Source organism: Periplaneta americana, chromosome 16 (assembly GCF_040183065.1).
Source record: "Periplaneta americana isolate PAMFEO1 chromosome 16, P.americana_PAMFEO1_priV1, whole genome shotgun sequence".
NCBI lineage: Eukaryota > Metazoa > Arthropoda > Insecta > Blattodea > Blattidae > Periplaneta > Periplaneta americana.
This window is the reverse complement of record NC_091132.1, coordinates 87,612,208-87,633,341: the sequence shown is the minus strand read 5'-3', so window position 1 is coordinate 87,633,341 and position 21,134 is coordinate 87,612,208. Positions and strand designations below refer to the sequence as shown.

Here is a 21,134-nt window from a genome sequence, read left to right as displayed (position 1 = left end):
TTGACAAAGTCATTATTTAAAAAAAAAGTAATATATAGTACATCGTTAAAAGTAAATTACATATTAATATTACATGAATTAAAATTAAAAAATGGATCATCGCTTGATAGTCTCCATATTAATTTATGGTCAATGTAACATGGAAATTTCACCTGCTAAAACAAAGTTTATGGCATTTTCTGTCAAAGACCCAATTCAAAGTAAAATATGTTTAGAAAACAAAATTCTGCAAAGGATGAATGAATTCAATTAAGTGGGATACAACCTATCTTTCCAATCTGAAAGAGATATCTCCCAGAAAATCATCAAATACACTAAAACTATGAGCATAATAAATTGTGTTTTCAAGCTTTAAATTGTTCAGAAATACACCCGTTTACGCCTGTATAATAATTTCGCAAGACCATGGAAGTGAGCCATGGATCTTAAGAGCTCATGATAGTAGCAGAATCACAGCATGTGAGATGAGATTCATGACGAGGACTGTGGGATACACTAAATTCGATCACAAACGGAAAGAGGATATCATGGAGGAACTCAAGACTGAACCAGTGATGGAATACTTTTGCCGATGTCAAGAAAACTGGAAAAATCACGTTAATAAAATGAGCAATAACAGGTTTCTAAAGGCAATTTTAAATGATCGACCGAGAGGGAAAAGATCCGTTGGCAGACCTCAAAAGAGATGGACAGAAAACAATACTGTAACAGGCCACTCTGCCTAATACTTGTCAGGATGATGATGATGATGATGATGATGATGATGATGATGATGATGATGATGATGATGATGTGATGAAATTCATTAGTTGAATAAAAGGGATGCTTTACTAACCATGTGTATACTCTAGTTTTAAAAGTTTGAACTATTCCTTCTTCTACATCATGGAGTTAGGCCTTAGGCCTGTTTCCACATCAAGAGATCGAGTCTCTCCACCTTGCCATTGGACGCCCAATATGGTTTTACTATTTAAATGTTTTAAATTTTCAGACAATTTGTTTTAAAATTTAGATCCAAGGTACAGAGTTTTCCCTTAACCCATTAAGAACAAATGTTGGGTAACTTTCGGCGCTGGAACCTGGACTTAACTTCGCTGGCATTATCACAATCATTTCACTCAGACGCTATATAAACCATAGCAGTTAATAAAGCGACGTAAAATAAACCAATTAAAAAGTCTACATTAGTCTTTTTCACTATAAATTGCACTTAGCTCGCCTCAATTTTAACTATATGACTGTACTGTTAATATTCGTAACAGAATTATATGTATTGTGACATATCTAGTGTTTCAGCTCAGGTTTGTGAAGCCCTGTGCACACACACACTAACACTCCAGTTGCCAGTCTGTTCCCGGCCTGACAGACCGGTTTCATGTCTGATCGTCTTTTAATGCATCAGCATTTCTATGCGTGTCCCACATTACGTGTACGATACATGAAATATACTAGAATACGTCTTCACAACGTCTCTATTATTGTATTTTTATTGTAATTTGAATATTATGCCCCTGGTGGCTATATATTATAATTTCATCTTTCATCGTTGAAATGTTTTAATTGGTTGACGTTATACGACTACAAGGTTATTTAGAGCCGGTAGGTTTGGTGGTAAAGAAATGGTATTTGGCGAGATCGAGGCTTCGAAAAAATTGGGTAATCAGCCCAGGAGGGGGTTCGTATTTGCGCACGAACGCAATCTACTGTCACAAGTCTCGCTCGTCACTCCGAAATATTATTCCAACAAGGTTCTGATTAAATCTTTCGTGACAATTTTATAATAGTAATATGCGTTACAAGAGCGGTGTGTTGAAGTTTTCATGTTCGAGGAAAAGTTTGAAAAAGCGAAACGTAGTTGAGCTTTTTTAATTTCCGAGAATTGAAAGAAAACATACCGCTCGTGTATCGTACATTATTTTGTGCGAAGATCGTTTATTACATATCTACCTGAAAGAGGAATTTCTAATTAGTTGCAATGAAATCTCCATCTTGGTTTCTGTTCAAAGACGGCAAATTTGCAAAACAAAAATATCTATCTTGAACATTGTTGTTTTAAAATGTTTTCTGTGTTTACTATACTCCAGCAGGCCGTGATATGCGTCTGTCTTTTTTCCCCCCCAGTCTATGATGAGTCTGGAATCTTGTTGATTTTTTCATGGCTTCCTTAATGTTACTTGCATCACGAATGCAGTAACTTTAATGGAGTTGTAGAGTTTACTTAATTTTTGCAAATATTTAAAAACAATAATTAACAGTGCAATTTAGGTGAAATTGCAGTGGTAAGTTTCCAATTTATAATTATTACTATATTGAACGTTTCTAAAAATAATATGTTAAAAGCCTAAAGCAGTAAAATCAATATGTCACTTAAGCGGTAAGAAGAGGGAAATTGTTATGTGTGTTAGGTTGGGAATACTGAATGTGGAATTTAAGACTTTCCGCGGATTGGTTTTGTGCGGAAACCAAGCAAATACACACGATCTCGCACAAAATATAATAATGAATGTGTTAAAGATCTTATTATAGCCTATCGTCGTTGTTCCTGCAATAACTCCTTTATGACATATTTATCGATTTTCAGATTTTTGCTCTATTAAATAACTTAAATAGTGATACAGTAAATAATAAAATCTCCTATACGTAATTATATTTCTTTGTTTCGAAAATGTAAGAATTCACAGTCTTTTATGTACAGTTGCCATAGGATGAATAAATGTGTTTTTTTCTTTCTACTGAAAAAATTTATATTTTGCACATAGGAGTTATTGCAGGAACAATGACGCTATGTATCAGAAATGTTACACAGACCAGATGCGGGTTCAGTAATTTAAAGCGATGATATTTGCTTAGTATACTTAAGGTCCAAAAGAAATTACTATCGTTGAAAATATACAATATATAGACTTCCAAAGCAGAAACACATGTTAAGAATCTGTCATTCAAGACTATCATATACCATATATATCTGCTACTAAAAGCTCATCGGCGGAAGTGTAAAAACCTGAAGATAGAGTCCAGGGGTGCAGAAATTTTCTCTCAATTGAGCCAGAAAAAATTAGGAGCCATCAACCATTCTTTCAACCTGATTCCTGTCAATAATAGAGTTGCTACTTGGCATTGGCCTCGCTATTAGTTTTTGTAAACATTTAAATCGCCAAAAATGTTAATGAGTTTTATTAGATTATAAAGCTATAAACAGTAAGTACTAGTGTAAATTACATTTTACAAATTGCAAAAAAAAAAAAAAAAAAAATATTCAACATGGACTTACAATTTTGCATAATAAAGAATTAATGATCTCATTATCTCATGGTTGTTTGTGACCACGGATGTGCCTTGTGATCTTGCTGCTGAAAAGCTACTGGTCTACAGTCCTTGCAGAATCAAATTCCTTTACTGTAGGTCCATTCATATTACATATCATCAAATCACATAAAATGTTTGTTTCTAATGACGATCTGAATCTGTATTTTATAAGGTTCAAACAAACAAACAAACAAAAGGAAAGAAAGAAAACAAAAAAAAAATAGAATTTTTTTTTAACGGAAACTTAGGCTCCAGTAGTAAAAGCACAGTCGCCATGGCGACCTGGCGTCTGGGAATTCTGCACCACTCACATTGACGATACAATCATTTTTAAATTACGAGTTGCGAAACTGAAAGAAGGCTCAAACCTTGATGATGATGATGATGATGATGATGATGATGATGATGATGATGATGATGATGCATAACAGTATATATTAGAAATATTAAGTTGGCAGTAGATTTATTTACAAACTAATATTCTTTGAGCGTTTTGTGCAGTCTTTTTCTTTGAGTTGTTTTCACCGTGACGTAAAAACAGAAATTATCTCGACTGTCGAAGTCACTTAGAATCTCCAACAACCGGAAAAAAGAGAAGCAGCAGACACGCAGTGAGTGGATGGTGGATGAACAAGTTCTTAGCGTAACCACAAGATGGAAAGCTCGTAGGTAATAAGACAAAAACGGGGGCCTACTTTTTTATTTCTTCTTGAATGAACTCTTTCTTACATCTACTCTAGTGCTAGACTCGAGAGTGCGTATAAGGAATATAAACACGGGGCTCCTTGATCAATGACCCCTATACAGCTTCCACCGTGCTCGTTGCTTCTGGCGAAAGTAAGAGGGTAAACGTGATAGTCGAACTTTCTAAATGTCTTATCAATACAGTTCTTGCAAGACATTTTCTGATTAACTCGTAGTTTTAGTCCTGTTTGCATGATTTGGAAAATTAACCTACTTGGATTATCGTTTCCGGCAGAAAAAGAGTCTTGATTAATCTCCGTTGACCATAATCTACTAAGAAAGCGAATTTTTTCCAGATTGATAAGTACAATATAAACATTCTAGGAAGACAGATAGCCTTTTTCGTTCGTTTGTCCACTGTAATCTTATGTTCTGTCGCCAAAATGACTCTCGCATGTAATATGGTTTATTATTATTACTACTACTACTACTACTACTACTGCAGGCCATTCGTTATCTGTGAAACCTACCTGCGCGTCAGGGGAAGAAGAAAGTGGATTGAGAAGCTTCCATCCCTCGCTACGCTTCTACTCGTAGCTAGCGAGCTTATATATCCTCACCATAAGGTTCTTATTATATGTTACGGCGCACGCAATCATTTGGTTTGACGAGATAACGAATGACGGCTTTGGAGGCTCTCCGAGTAACAGGAGGTTAAAGTTCTGACCTTTGCAGACAATTGGCAATAGTAGCAGTGGAGGGGGGGTGTCAGTGCTACGTTCTTGCTACCTTTTTACTTTAATGTCCATTATTTACCTTGCGAGCATTAAAATTAAAGATGACAGAAGGAAAACAATTCATGTTATTTTATATTTTGTAATATTTTTACATTTTATTTGTCATATTTTGACAAAACTTTATTCTTATTTTTACTCGCTCTGTTTGTCATTGATGAAAGATCTCACCTTTGGGAATAACGCCCCGAAACTCTAGATTAATTTCTCGTCTCAGATATTATCTTCAATACACTATAAATATAATGATGATGACGTCGATGATGATGATGATGATAATTGTGATTAATAGAGGAATGACATAATGATGACGATACACCGCGGTGACCTGCTTGAAACACCGTTTTTGTACATCACAAATTCCAGTTGAACATGCAGGGATTTGAACCCTGTCTTCTGGGTGAAAAGTCAACGATCTAGACATTTTCATAACAATGCGTCATAAAAAGTAATACTTGGCTTCAACATTTTAAAATAAGAAGAAAAATTACGTGTTTATTGCACATGTAGGCAGACCACTGTAAAGTTCAGTATGCTGGTTATAAAACTAACAAGCAAGCCATAGACACAATTTTTGTAACGACAAATTATACTCTTAACGTGACAGTTCTTGAATTGTCATCAGAACAAACTCCTCGCTCCTTTTTACAATTACAAAAAACTGAATCTTCACAAACGAAAAGAACGGTTGAACCACTGTTGAGTACAATGAAGGGAAAAGTTCTGAAGTATAATTGTACTTAAAACTGTGACATTTACGGTGAAGTGAAATTGTCATTCATTTTTTTATCTTTTATTGTTTTCAGGTTGGGAGCTTAGGGGTCTGCACTGTTATAAGTTCTTCAGTATACGACATTCGTGGGAGAAAGCAGTTGAATTGTGCAGAAGGTAAGTAACTTTCCGTGAATATTTTTTGTCAAGTATTCCGTTACATGGATTGCTTACTGTATTTTCTTCAAAATATTTAATCTTCGTTGTAGTTACATGAATATAGGGCACTGCTGTCCTATTCTTGTCTTAGAATTCATCCGTCATTTTCTTCATTGATTGGCCCTACTCTCTTCTACCGTCCGAAGTATACTTCATTATTAATTTTGGGAATCTTGATGTGGACATTTGGTTTATATATTTAATTTAATTAGTTTTGAACGCTATTTTCTTTTTTTTAAGCGAAAATGTTTTAGACAGAGTATGAATCGAATGCTGTAAAAGGAAATTATGTCACGAATGTTTAAAGAGGGCTTTGCGTGTTGTTGCTACGGGATTATGTACTTTGCTATATTAACACGTAAATAAAGTCTTTGGTGCCTGCGGTTTGCCACCAATTTGCACAACTTAATGCATAAATTAGAGGAGTGGGGCTGTTTTCGGGCAGTGCGTATTCTGTGTATACGTAGACCTACTTTCTTATTAACGAAAGTTGCTTTTGAGTTCGTTTGGTATGAAATCTGATCATCTGTATCTTGCTGTTCTTAGCTTAAATTTCATCTCTGGATCTGTCTTTGGATCTAATAGCTCAACTTTTACTCCAATGTAATAATACAGGCACAGATAAAGTGTTGCATAATACAACATGTTTTTACAGAATGAAGGTGATATGATAACTGCAAATTGAAGGGAGCAACAGAATACATTAAAATAAATAAAAAAGTATTAATGCATTTTGTAATTAAGTGCATGGTTAATTTAAAAATTAAGTTGGAAGACTGCGTAGTTTGACAACAGAGCAATGCCGGCTCACTTACGAAAAAATACACGCACTCGATCTGAAGAGCACAGCATTTCGTCCCTTGTCATTGCAGAAGGGTTGTCAGAGTTCCAAATGACAGAAAAGAACGATACAATAATTTGGGGTAACTTTGTACCAATTCTATAATATTTTTATACTTACCTAAAATAGTGTCTGTTGAAATTGATGTTTAAGTTTAAGAAAACTATTTATTTTATGGGTTGCGACATAATAAACATAAAAATAATATTATAAATAGGTGAAATTTGGCATTTAATGCTGGTACAAAGTTACACGGCTATTTGATGAAACTTGGTACCACACATGTGTTTTCTTATTAAATTCGATTTTCTATAATCCCCTTCAAATTCAAGGTAACCTTTTGACCATACAATAAGAAAATATATGAAATTTTATTTCATATAATGCTACAAAAAGTTTATTGAAAACGTTGAATATTTATTATAACAATAAAATAGGTATACTGGCACTATAAAATAAAATATAAACACAATTTTTATGTGTTTATTGCCTACATATATGTTTGAAATTTTACCAATGCAATCCGACTTTCGGTCCACCCTGTGTATATAATAAACATCGATTAATGAGGATCACGAATATCGGATGCGGAACGATTCTTTGAAATTACAAGCCAACGTTTATGTTCACCCTCAGACAGATTCAAGTACTTACTTACCTACCTACCCACCCACCTACTTACTTATTTATGACTTTTAAGGAACCCGCAGGTTCACTGCCGCCTTCACATAAGCCCGCCATTGTTCCCTATCGTGAGCAAGATTAGTAAAAGTTTCAAGAAAAAAATTAATTAACTTACAAACATCACCGCCACATAGTTTTAATAATTCCGGTGGTGGTGGTGGTGGTGGTGGTGGTGGTGGCGGTCGTGGTGGTGGGCTCAAGCTTCTCACGATAGTGAGAATACAAATAGTCACGAGTTCTAATTCTTTAAGCTGACGATGATCAATTCCTCCAAACTTCATCACCATCATCATCATCATCATCATCATCATCACCATCATCCATCATCACCATCATAATCATAATGTGTGGTCACTCAGTTTAGAAAACGTCATGCATCAACACAGTGTATTCATGTGATGTGATCAGCATGGTACAGTTCCACTAATTTGAACGCAGTTAAGGTATATCGAGTTTATAAGGAATAGAAGCATTTAATATTTACACTTTTTGAGGGAGCTTTTAATAGCACCACATATGTGGATATGTTGAAGCAGTTCTTCTTTTCCCAAATTCAACACCTATAGCCCCACTTCCATTTTCAACAAGATGTTGCACACCATCATTGACACAGTGTAACTCGCCTGACTCTGGACCACGTTTTCCCCGGCTGTTGGATTAGTAGAGGCGGACTGATTGATTGACCCTCAGTATCCTCTGATCTTATTCCCTTAGATTTTTTTCTTTGAGGTTATGTGAAAGACAAGGTTTATGCAACCACAGTTAGAGGCTTTGAGAATCTTCGGCTACGTATCATTGCTGCCATCGCCAGCGTGACTGAAGCTTGTTGCAAAGTACATGGCAGGAGATTTGTACTGTATTGATGTTGTCTCTGCAACTTCTGGAGGTCACGTAGAGATATGCTTATTTGTTTAAATGATGTAAATAATACCTTTAAATAAGAAATGAAAAATAAATTATACTTAATTGGATAGAGTTACGCAATAAGAGACCAATTAACAAAAACCTGTTTTCGAGTTATTGACCATTGAAGTAAATCTAGTTATTTATTATACATTTCATACAAGAAGTCATTGTAATATTCATGCTATTATAAAAAAAATTGCACAAATAATAATAATAAAAAGGCTAACCGATTTTTAATAACAGACTAGCAGTTGATTTAATGTTATGCAGTAAATGGGTTTTGCTTACAAAACGGCAGTAGAGTGCAGATATCGCATTCTTGATTTTTTCTCAGTTAAATAATCCAGGCAACAACAGGTCTGATCAATTTTTTTTTTTTCATGTTGTTAGTTGGTCTAATGTTGTATATCTTCGTGCATTTGTTAAATAAATTATACAGGTTGAGTTTTCTTTTCAGGCAAAACTTTATGTTTAATTATATCCGGAACCATTAGCTTTTCACAGGTAATTTAATTTCGGTATATTCGAGGGGAACATTCTGTACTATATTACTGATATAGTGAAACTCATTTTAATTTCTAAATCTTTAAAATCTTCCTTCATTTGTTCAGATGCGAGTAACAAATGGGTTTAAAAGAAATAAGTCCTTTTTAATAAGTCCGCTTTTTTTCAATATGACATTAAAAAAAGAGTAGAAGAGCTATAAAGGAAAAGAATGAAGCATGGCCACAAAATTTAACGTAAATGTGTTTACAGTATAGGAGTTCAATTAGGCTATACCAGAAAACTGTATTGTGGAACCACCGATGTAACTAAGGCAGTAAACGCGTTTGTCACTAGGGCGTGTGTTCTGTTACCACTTAGGCTGATTACACGTGGTTTAATGTGTCGTCTCATCATCATCTGCTTGCATATAGTTACTAAACATGTTCCAATTTCAGCATTGTTTTATTATTATGTGCCTTTCATTTTTATTGAAATTAATTCGAACTTATGTGGCTTTTAATTATACTAATTAAAAATTCCGCGCTATAGAGTTCTAGTCTAACAAACAAACATTCTCGTGGAGGTAGATAAAAAGTTGTTTGTTTTTTCTTCACCATGTTAATAGTGTCTAAACAAGTGCGCATACAAATTTTAGCCACTCGAGCGCAATTACAAGGCCCTCTCCCAGAAAGTACGTTTCCCTTCGGTCGTTTAAAGAAAGAAAACACAATTTCATGGAAGATTTATTGGAACAGATATAGCAATTGCTGAACTATTTTTCAACGTATTCCCCACCCGAATTAAGACATTTCTCATACCGTGGGATCAACAGATAGGTGCCGACCGCTGTCACGCACTGGTTCCCATCCCAGACGACAGACTTCTATGACACAGGGATACAAAAGTTGATCCCACGGTATGACAAATGTCTCATTTCCGGTGGAGAATATGTTGAAAAATTGTCCAACAATATCTGTATCTGTTCCAATAAATCTTTCCATGAAATTGTGTTTTCTTTCTGTAAACGGCGTCAGGGAAATTTACTTTTTGGGGACCCTCGTAATTGCGCTCTAGTGGCCAAAATTTGTATAGGCACTTGTTTTGACATTATTAACATGGTGTTGTTTTGTCAACTGTCCGAAGACAGGTCTGAACCTCACAAGTGATACCAAGAAGGCACCAATTATGAGGAAACTAGGCCAGGGGATAATAGGATAGGGTGGCCAGTTCCTTTCCCCCTTAACATGGTAGAAGGAAAAAATTATTTTTTTTTATCTGCCCCCAAAAGAATGTTTGCTTGTAAGACCTTATGCTTCGACTCGCGAAAGGGGAATGAAATTGAATTTTAGTTGATTTTATTTTAATTTATTGTTTCGTTTCCCTCTTTAAGTAATAGTGTATCACATATGACTGTACTAAAATCGTATCCATTTTAATTTTTCTATTTTGTGAGAAAAAGTACATAAGTTTTAATTTTAACGCTCATTTCCCAAAACTTTTACGGATTTTCGGTGCAAGATATGATTCTTTTCTCAATTTATTCTTTTATTTTCCTCTTTAAAATGGCATGTCACATATTATGATTATACTAAAATTATATCCATGTTAATTTTTTCGGTTTTCTGACGAGTGCGCATAGTATATACTGTAGGCCTATATAATATTATATACTTACTTGGTTATTTAACGACGTTGTATCAACTACTAGGTTATATAACGTCGATGGGGTTGATGTTAGCGAGATGAGGCCGAGGATTCGCCATAGATTATCTGACATTCGCCTTATGTTTGAGGAAAACTTCGGAAAAAGCCCAACGAGGTAATCAGCCTAAGCGGGGATATGAAAATATTGAGATTAGGACACATGTTTACATGACACTTTTTGCTCAGAATGTCTTCGAAAATAAGCTCCGTAAGTGGCGGTAAATCCTCGTAAATCACTCTATTTTTTTTTACATATTTATTTGTAATTGAATTTCGAATATTTGGACTTGGGGTCACAAACGACCCCAGCCAGGTTGTGCGCTACTTTCCATTTTATTTCGTTTTGTTCATCAGAAGTTATTTAATTTAAATGCTGTTATGACTGTACTAGCTCCAGGTGTTGCTACAATTTGCAGCTGGTACTTAAATCCATTGTTGTAACGAACTCTGCTTCAATAACGTTCTGTACTGAATACAATTTCAGTCATACGGAATATCTGATTGTATTCAATAAAAGAGAAAAATAACACGACAATATAAATAAATATAATTATAATAAATTATATAAAGAAGACAAAAATTTAATTAAAGATTAAAAAAATTGTTCGGAGATAGAAAAGATCCCAGGCAGGTTTTACGTAATTTTAGATCTGATAGGTTGCGAGGGTTAATCAATTAGAATAAAATTTTACATATTATACACATAAGATATATAGAATCTGAGCAACTAGACGCCTTCAAAATGTGGATGCAAGTCAAGAATTTCACGGTGGAGTCAGTACCAGCGTTACGCTATGCCGGCGCATTTGGGTGACGTCGGCTCGAAGGCCCTTGACCCTCAGCTGAGTTGCCGAGGATGGCCCGCAGCCAGTCTTCTCCGTCATTCCAACGTGCACACATACAGGGGGCAATGGCTCATTGAGGAAGAGCTCTCATATCACGTCCATACTGTGCCGATCTGTGACGTCACCTTATTGGAGAAGCTCAATTAAGCAGCTCGGGTCAGACTCGCTGTCAGACGTGGCTGCCAACACTTCCGTCAACTTTGCATATGGTCAAGGTGCAATGGTTTCTTACAGCTATGAGCTGCTGAAAGGTATAGTTGTGGAAGGAAAAATAATAAGAGGAGTTTAACAGTTTAAAGTCCTAGTTGAATTATGTCATGCAAGAAGATTAATTACATTAATCATCTACAGTATAATAGCACGGCTTGTGTACGACTGTTCAGTCTTCTAGATTTTCTTCCCATCTTACAGTTAGTGCTTGACTTACTGATCGCCTACTCTGTGCCTATATTTGTATTGCGTCTAAGTCTAAGTATGTCAACCAGTTATTTATTCTATTTTAAATGCTGTCCATTTTTAGTTTTTCCTTATCTCTTCATCAGTTCCATTATCAAGTAAGTGTAGCCTTCAAGGGGTCTAAACCGTTTCGTTTCTGATGTTTGTATGCCTTTATTGTTTCTACAGGTATTGCATTCGAGAGGTTCATGATTCAAATCCCAAGGTCGGCCAATTGATCGAAGTTTTCAGTCCTTACCTAGATCATAAAATAACATAGTTATTTATCTAGTTATTTCAGAAACTGTCGGAATTTAACAGTATTCAAAAACAAACTTATTAACATTTAAATAGTCACGTGAGGGTCATGTTGACACCCATTGTTATATGTTGGTTTGTATTATTTTTACGCTGTTGCCTACATTGCCCAGCTTATCAGTACCTTCCTGAAAGAGTATCGGCAATACTGCTACATGATAACTTCCAGTTTATCACTGACATTTGTTGCGTTTATTTAAATTTTTTAGGCTGGGGATTCTGTTGACCCTCACGCGACTCCTAATGTCAAAAATTAGTCCACAAGTAGTATAGTATTATTTTTTGTGATTCTATACGTGAAATCTTTTACTCTAGAAGATTATGGTAAGTAATGATGCATATGAGCTAGAAGATTTACATAGAACCAGGATATTTAATATTTTAATTCGTGTTTTTAATTGGGGGTCACTCCAACTACTAATGTTACAAATCAGTCCACAAGTATTACAGTGTTACTTTTGTGGTGTATATACATGTAAATTATTACTTAAGAACATTTTGGCAAGTAATGACCCATATGAGCTAGAAAGTTTACGTGGAACTAATGAATTTTATATTTTAATTCGTATTTTTGCTTGGGAGTCACTTTGACCCCCGCGCGAGTACTTATTTCACGAAATAGTTCGCGAGTACTTAAGTTTTAAGCATTTTCTTACTGCGTAGAGTGCAGTGCAGTAAACTGAGTATTCTAATTTCTTCTAAATGTTTCGAAATTGTTACTGTTTTGTTTCTCTTAATATTTGTACAGTCAGTTACTTATTTCTAGATAGCCTATTTAGTCATTTTCCGTAATGACTAATATATTAGACAGTCAATATATTATATATTAGTACTTTTTGTGCCCATTGTGATCTTATCTTTATACTTATATATTTTTTACTCCCCTCTTTCTGCATTTTGCACTGTGCTTTTTGTACTTGTTTTTGTAATTTTATTTCTATTTTTATTTACGTCTTTTCTCTGCATTTGTTTTGCTTTCTTTTCGAGATAAAAATTGCTTTATGTGAAACATTTCATAACGTGTTTTGGAGAAGCCATTGATTTAATTCCCAATATGTTTCGTCGAATTAAGAGAGCAGTGTATTATATATTATGGTACTAAATGATTGAAAGAATTTTAGTTTTATCCTTTAAATGTGCAGAAATTTGATTCGAACAAATGTAACTTTTCGTTCTGCAGAGGAATTTTAAAACGTTACATTTGTTCAGATCAAATTTCTCCACATTTAAAGGATAAAACTAAAACTCTTTCAGTCATTTATTATCATAATATCCTGCTCTCTTAAATTGACTAAGCAAATTGGGAATTAAATCAATGCCTTACCCAAAACACGCTACGACATATTTCATAATAAAACAATTCTTTTCTCGAAAAGGAAGCAAAAACAAACAAAATTGGATGAAACTGTATTATCTGAAATATCTGAAATAATAATCCATTGAAATTGATGACATTACTTACTGTTCACTCTGTACGCTGAAATCCTTTCTCAACACACGCTTCAATAGGTCTTGAATACACAATTATTGTTTTTAAATGCCCCCATATGTAAAAATCCATAGGCTATTGTTTTCCAGTTACCAGGTGACAATAATGAATAGATCCTCTTTTTTATTACAATCTCTTCAAATTCTACACTATCATTTATAATAACTAGAGCGGTGCAGACAGAGCACATGACAGACAGAATGGCATCATAGCAAGGGTTCCGACGTTACTCGGCGTGTTCCCTGTGTACAAGCGACGGTCAAGTACACGATGTGTTGACGTACAGACGACACAATAGAAATGACACAGTTCCCTAACGTTTCTACAATTAATTTCCTACATATACTTTAGTAAGATTTCAAAATTACAAAACTAATTAACCATTTCATCCTAAACAAATAATATACTGTATACATGTATGATTTCATACAGAACGCAAACAAAATCACTGTTTATTTGTAACGGGTTCATGATATTCTATTCGCAAAAGCACTTGAACAATTGTTTGTTATTTTTCCTTTTCTTTACAATGAGTGTGATTTATTAATGCACATATGATACGTTATCTGATTTTTTCCAAATATTGTTACAGTGCACAACAAATGACATTTGTACGTTATTAACAGAAAACGATTTTCGTCTATCTGATAGCATGGCCTTATATGTGGAGAAGCTTCTTTCTACGTCTGTTGAGACAACTGGGGCATACGTAAAATCCTGTAAAACATTTTTTTCAACTTCTGTTAGTTCTTCAAAGGAATCCTTATCTCCAGAAATACTGTCACTAATCTTTCAGAGTTTATAATATCCACCATTTTTTTTAACTTATTTGTTATTTTCGCAGATATTATTTTACCAAATTTATCGTCTACTTGAGTCACTTTCTTCCAGATATTTCGCAGTAGGGAAATCTGATCAACCAGTTTTGTACCAGACTTTTCTAAAGCTGTTATACAATCAGGAATAAACCCATAATTCGATTCAATGTATTCCAATTTGTTTTATGCTTGAATCAATTAACAAAAATATCACCATATTCGGAATTAAGTCTCTTAACTTTGCCGAACGAATTTGCTCCGCCTTAGGCATCGTAACACTAGAACCGAACTGTTCTTATGTTTCTTCAGTACTGACGTTTGCTTTACTAAGCTGTACCTACTGCTTGGAGCTATCCTGTGTACCGCAGAGTCAGACCTCTGCAGGTACACAAGATGAATTTACAACCCTTGCCCTGTTGCCGGTGTGTCGAACAACTGCCCCCTTTGCACTGCTCTAATAATAACACATACATTTTTTTTAATGTAGGCCTACAAATCGAATAATTATTTTACTCGTTTCATTTCCCTTTATCTTTTTACGTTTGTTAATTCCGGATCCCATTGATCAACCTCACTTGAGGACGGATGATTTTAATAGATTTTAGTAGTTTAATGAACATAACTCACTAATGTAAGAACTAGACTACATGAAATAAGAAGTAGGCCTATCTGTAATTTTAAAACAAAGAGAAATTGACTATAAGTTATATTTAGACTATATGAACTTTTTTGCGCGTTTTGAGGTCCTCTGTCCAGTCCACAGAGGTTTCACATATATTAGTTAACTTTCTCTATACTAAGAATCTTAGGGCCGTTTTCATAAATATTCTTAGCGCGGGCTTCCGGTGAATGATCAGCGAACTAACGTTTTTCATATTCATAAACCAGTGTTAGCGATATATGATATGATATGATATGATATGATATGATATGATATGATATATGATATGATATGATATGATATGATACGAAATATGATATATATGATATGATATGATATATGATATGATATGATATGATATGATATGATATGATATGATATGATATGATATGATATGATATGATATGATATGATATGATATGATATGAAGCCTGTACAAGTAACCAGTCGATAGCCGGGGCTAGTTTAGCACGCTTGTAGCGCGGGCTAGCGAATGTCTATGAATAGCACCCATAGCTTTTTAAACATCTGCACTAGGTTTTCGAAAAGCAACTCAACTTTAAGAAGCGCGAATTATCAAGTATTTTCGTTTAAACTGAATCCGGTGCCCTACCCAAAGTTCAAACTTCAAAATTATTCCATTAGAGGGAGGCGAATTTGCGAAATATTGCTTTAGAATTTGTTGGCAACGATTGTGACAGATTGTTTTATCTGACTGCTATAGATATGTTCATATTGAAAATAATGATAGAATGTGTGTTCGTTGGTGGGCGGCCCAGTGAGGGGTTATTTTGAAGTCAGGGCGGAAATTGGTAGTGTTACCAGAAACGAAAAGAAAATTGAATGGAACAAAATAAAGTGTTTTAAAATTGAAACTGAAGCCAGTTTTCCTATATGGACTGGAAGCGTGTAAATGACATCATGTCTTAACTTTCGCGCCATGCTGAAGGTAATAGCTTCAACAGAAATAATCGGAAGATTTCAGAGAACCATTTGCAGGGGAAGGATATGGAATCCGATCAATATTCCTGTTTTACTTTTCCTCGAATTACATTACATTGAGGTTCGTCGTCCTCAGGGAAACCACCATAAGTGGCAGTTGTGAAACTTCTCTCTCAGCTTATTACGTAAGGATTCGCGCTGGTTGCCAAGGAGAGAGGTTATTAACCTCTATTAGGGGACCATCCCTTCATTATAGAGAGCTCTAGAGCAATGTAATTTAGGACAGTGCTTCTGCGTCAGCAAAAGTTCTATTTTAGTCTTACATGGTTAATTACACGATCACATTCAAATTTCGGAAAGTTCATTGTTTCTTCTTCTACCCTCCCTCTTAGCATACACTTAAAATTCTTCATGCAAAAGGTAATATAAGTTACTCCCTATAGTTTAGTGGTTAACATGCTTAAGATTAGGTCTTACGTTCGCGCGTTCGGCGAAGGACAATAAACTTTAAAGGTAGTAATTTTGGAGTCGATTTACGCCACGGGAAAGAAGTCTGTGGAACTGAGTCCTGTGCGTTGAGCAGCAGACTACAGACTGGAAATTTTCATGCTCAAGCCTAGATTAAGAGTATTTTTTCAACTCACCAGCTTCCTACAACAATGCATACGGAGACTTTCCAGGCAATAAACACTGAATTGAATTAAATTAAATTTTGTGTGTGGGGGGAGGGACACTACGACCCAGAATTGGAACCTTGAAGGTCTGTTACGCTTATCTTTGAGCTAGGTGCATTGCCAGACCACACCGGCAGACTAGACTAAGGTTCTCCTCGTATTCAGGTTTTAAGTAGGCAACCTCACTCGTCCCTAGACTAGCAACCTCCGTGCATTGCCAGCTAGCGAGCGGGGAATGTTACATTCATTCATAGTTTTCTGCCCAAGGACAGATCCTTCACTGCAAACCCAGCATTATCCAATATTTTCCATTTTCTGCCTTCCTCTTAGTCTCCGCATATGATCCATATATCTTAATGTCGTCTATCATCTGATATCTTCTTCTGCCACGAACTCTTCTCCCGGTCACCATTCCTTCCAGTGCATCCTTCAGTAGGCAGTTTCTTCTCAGCCAGTGACTCAACCAATTCTTTTTCCTTTTCCTGATCAGTTTCAGCATCATTCTTTCTTAAACCACCCTTTCCAACATAGCTTCATTTCTTATTCTGTCTGTCCATTTCACACGCTCCATTCTACTCCATATCCACATTTCAAAAGCTTCTAGTCGATTCTCTTCACTTCGTCATAATGTCCATGTTTCTGCCCCGTACAATGCCATATTTCACGCAAAGCACTTCAATTCACTAGTCTCTTCCTTAGTTCTTTTTCCAGAGGTCATCTGTATCGTCTCCTCTTCTGCTACGGAATGATAAGGGAATGGAGATCGGCAAGGATGATGTTTCTGCAAGTGAACATCATAATTTTATCTTCTTCCCTCCTAAGCGCCTGAATGGCTTTTATGAATAAATGGGTACTTTTTTTAAATAACACTGCTTCTGAATGAGAGGATTGCCGATAAAATTTACAGGTCATCTCTTGCTTATGCAAAAATTCAACTTTCCAGTCATCACTATTAACAAATTAAAGAGAGTAATGAATTCCATCTTACAGGCGCTCCGCACTTTAGGAAATAATGTAATTCTTCAAACTGTTGGGTTAACAGAGACCAGAAAGATCTTAAACGAGCAAATCTAGAGATTTTAATAACTATCCCGATAATAACTGCGATAGTCGTTATTAATTACGACTGAGAAATTAAATTCGCTAATTTGAATATAAATCAACCCCTCTTCAGCACGACAGCCCTCAGAATTTATGGTCTAGTCGCATATACCTATCAATTTTTTTCCAGTGCTCCGAAACTTGTAGTACTCGCGCACCCTTTAAAATTTAATCATAGGTCTACCTTCTGAGACAAATTTTAAGACAGTCATACATTTCATTAAAATATAGGTAATTATAACAAAGGTATTTATTTTTAATTCTGTATTATACATATAACTTGCAAACAAATTAAAAGTTTTCAGTTATTAGGCAAGCCTACATGTTTAACCCTCGAGCAAGAGTCACGAAGCTTGAGTTTATGAGGGTACTAGGAACATACTGTGCAGGTACTATTTCGCATTGTCTGTAATGAGGCGATAGTAGCGATCCTAGTGGTTAGCGACTATCTATGGATGCATATTTACTACGTATTGAGCTTCGGACTGTATATACTAGACGGTGGTAGGCCTATAATGTGCACTGTTTTTTCTCCCGTCAGTTGTAAGATGCATTAATGCGGAAGTCTGCTGTCCATTGTGGTCTCGCACGTGTGCTGGTATACTTACTGTACATCTGCAGAAATATTTTGTTTGTTTGTAATGTTTCATTTTATTATTGGAAGAGCTGTCACTGTTGGACAGAGAACCCAGCGCGCCTGATCGTGTTATTATAAATGGAGCAAGCTACAAAATAAAAATCTGCACTGCTAACTCAACAATGTAGTGTCGACTCGATCTGTTTTGGTATTTTTTATACTCTGTAAATTTTCTTGTCTTACATACTTACAATTTCATAATTACATAATAGGCTTAGTGTTATTGATTTCAAATGTATTCGTTCCAATCTTCTCTATTTTCCTCCTCCTTCTTTGTTTCCGCATATGATCCTTATATCTTAATGTTGTCTATATCTTATATGTTTTTCTGCCGCGAATTTTTCTCTCATTCACCTCTTTCATCTTTCAGTAGACAGTTTCTTCTTGGCCAATGACCCAGCCAATTTCCTTTTCTCTTCCTGATCAGTTTCAGCATTATTCTTTCTTATGAAATGTTATTATTAGAATTTATAAAACAGTTATATTACAGGTTTTTCTCTATGGTTGTGAAACTTGGACTTTCACTTTGAGAGAGAAACAGAGGTTATGGATATTTGAGAATAAGGTGCTTATGAAAATATTTGGAGCTAAGAGGGATGAAGTTACAGGAGAATGGAGAAAGTTGCACAACGCAGAACTACACGCATTGTATTCTTCACCTGACATAATTAGGAACATTAAATCCAGACCTTTGAGATGGGCAGGGCATGTAGCACGTATGGGTGAATCCAGAAATGCATATAGAGTGTTAGTTGGGAGGCCGGAGGGAAAAAGACCTTTGGAGAGGTCGAGACGTAGATGGGAGGATAATATAAAAATGGATTTGAGGGAGGTTGGATATGATGATAGAGACTGGATTAATCTTGCACAGGATAGGGACGATGGCGGGCTTATGTGAAGGCGGCAATGAACCCTGTTAAAAGCCATAAGTAAGGACAAGTAAATTACATTTGATGATAAAATCCATATCAACAGAAAACGTAACAAAAATTCAAGAAACCTAGATGACTTAAAAAGTACCTCGCCTGCCTGCTCATTAAAATATAAGTGGGCGCGCTCGCTGAAGGGTTACCTACACATAATATACAAAGAGCAATTTGTGCCACGTGAAAAAAATTATGAACTTCTCACAGTGACTATGCAAGCCATTCATCTAGCATCGAAGCAATAAGAGCGTGAACATTTTTCCTCTCCTCTTCTTGTAAGCATATATTCGATTTGTTTGCTTGACGATTGTACTAACTGAAATACAGTCAGCGAAATAATGAGTTCGTTATGAATTGAAGAAAAATTATTACTAGACAGCGGAACTTGAGGCTCTAAAAAGTGGCGTTTTATTCGCCTAAAAAGCCTCTTAAGCTTTTCTATTTAGGCTCTATAAAATATAAAATTGACATTATTTGCTAAAGAATGGAGCAAATATTACCATATTTATTTAATGCACAATAATTATAGGATTAAAAATAAATTTGCACACATTTCACATTTGATACGAGTACCTACACATGCATACGGAAAATGAAGATAATTCTTGTCTTAAAATTACAGTGCTTTTCATTCATCAATAAATTACAGTTCTAGTATAATTTTCTCACATTACATTGATGACAAGAACATTTTCTAAATTATCCATCGAGTTGTTACAGCGTTTGCAACTAAGAATTAATTTTTAAGGCGAAAAATAGCCTTCTACATCTACTGAAGAAACGGGAAAATGTTTTAGATTTGAAACGAGACGAACTGGTAATAATTAAATATCACTTCGTTGTTCTTTTCCATTAAAATGTTAGTGGCAGTGAATAAAGTCTTCAATCCGGTGTTTTTCCTCAGCACCATTTCAAATTGCTTTTCATTTTTTCTCCATCAGTTCCAGGTGCTTCAGAAATCTTCTGTTTTGCTGTATTCAGTAGCTCAAGGGATTTTCCGTTAATTTCAAGAGCAGTAATAAAATTTGCAATGAATGTAAAATGAGATTGGATATACACTAAGTCATTATGAACACCATTACATTTTCAAGAAAGATGTTTTGTGAATATTAAAATTTGGCATCAACTGAAACCCAAATTCTAAATTTAATTCCTTAATTAACTTACTAAGTTTGTTTACCTTACCTAAGCTACTTGTTGCAGACTTGGAAAATAATAATCCTACCATCTGTCGACTAATAATGGAATTCATTTAGCCACCGATGAATAAAATTAACGATGCTTTATATAATTCAGTCTTCAACATTACGCAGTACATGTTTGTCTACCACTTGATGTCAAAGGACTAAATGGTTTGTAGTAGAGTAGGAGATGTGCAGTTGCTATTTCGATGAATGGTGGAATTTACTTTAGCATTGAATAAAGAGGGGTGACCTGCAGCTACTTCTGTATTGTGTCGCTCATTGCTGGACTCCGATTGTGGGGAAAAAGAAAGGGGTTGTATCCGTCTTGGAATGTAAGTAGTATGCGCTGTTAAGAAAAACAGTTACGAAAAAGTATGTAAAGAAATGAATAGAAGCTTTAAGTAGTCACAAAAAATATGCAAAAATAAATTAAAAAATAAAAATAGGCACTAATGTGAAATAGGCATTTTAGACAATATAAAACTCCTTTATTTAGATAATACTGTAAAAAGGTAAAGGTATCCCCGTAACATGCCATGAAAGCACTTGGGGGGGGGGGCATGGAGGTAGAGCCCCATGCTTTCCATGACCTCGGGACTAGAATGAGGTGGTGTGGTCGGCACCACGCTCTGACCGCCTTTTACCCCCGGGAAAACTCATTAAAAAACCTAAACATTAAATCTCAAGCTTGTATGTATCAAGAAGGGAAATAGGTAGGTTTTTGCCTAAATCCCGCTGTCTGATTATATTAGCCCAGGGGGTCCCAACC

General features: G+C 35.3%; 1 protein-coding gene across 6 annotated transcripts in view; it reads left to right on the top strand.

Annotated features, from left to right (window-relative positions):
- The window catches only part of uif (sushi, von Willebrand factor type A, EGF and pentraxin domain-containing protein uif), a 431,448-nt gene that overhangs the window by 266,846 nt on the left and 143,468 nt on the right, over positions 1 to 21,134 (top strand). For all 6 annotated transcript variants that reach the window (XR_011329717.1, XR_011329716.1, XR_011329718.1 and 3 more), the window contains exon 4: positions 5,591 to 5,672. Coding sequence is in view for 3 of the 6 variants with exons in the window: in XM_069812500.1 (XP_069668601.1) it covers positions 5,591 to 5,672 (82 nt within the window). In the remaining 3 variants the exon portion in view is untranslated. The remainder of the gene's footprint in view (positions 1 to 5,590; positions 5,673 to 21,134) is intronic.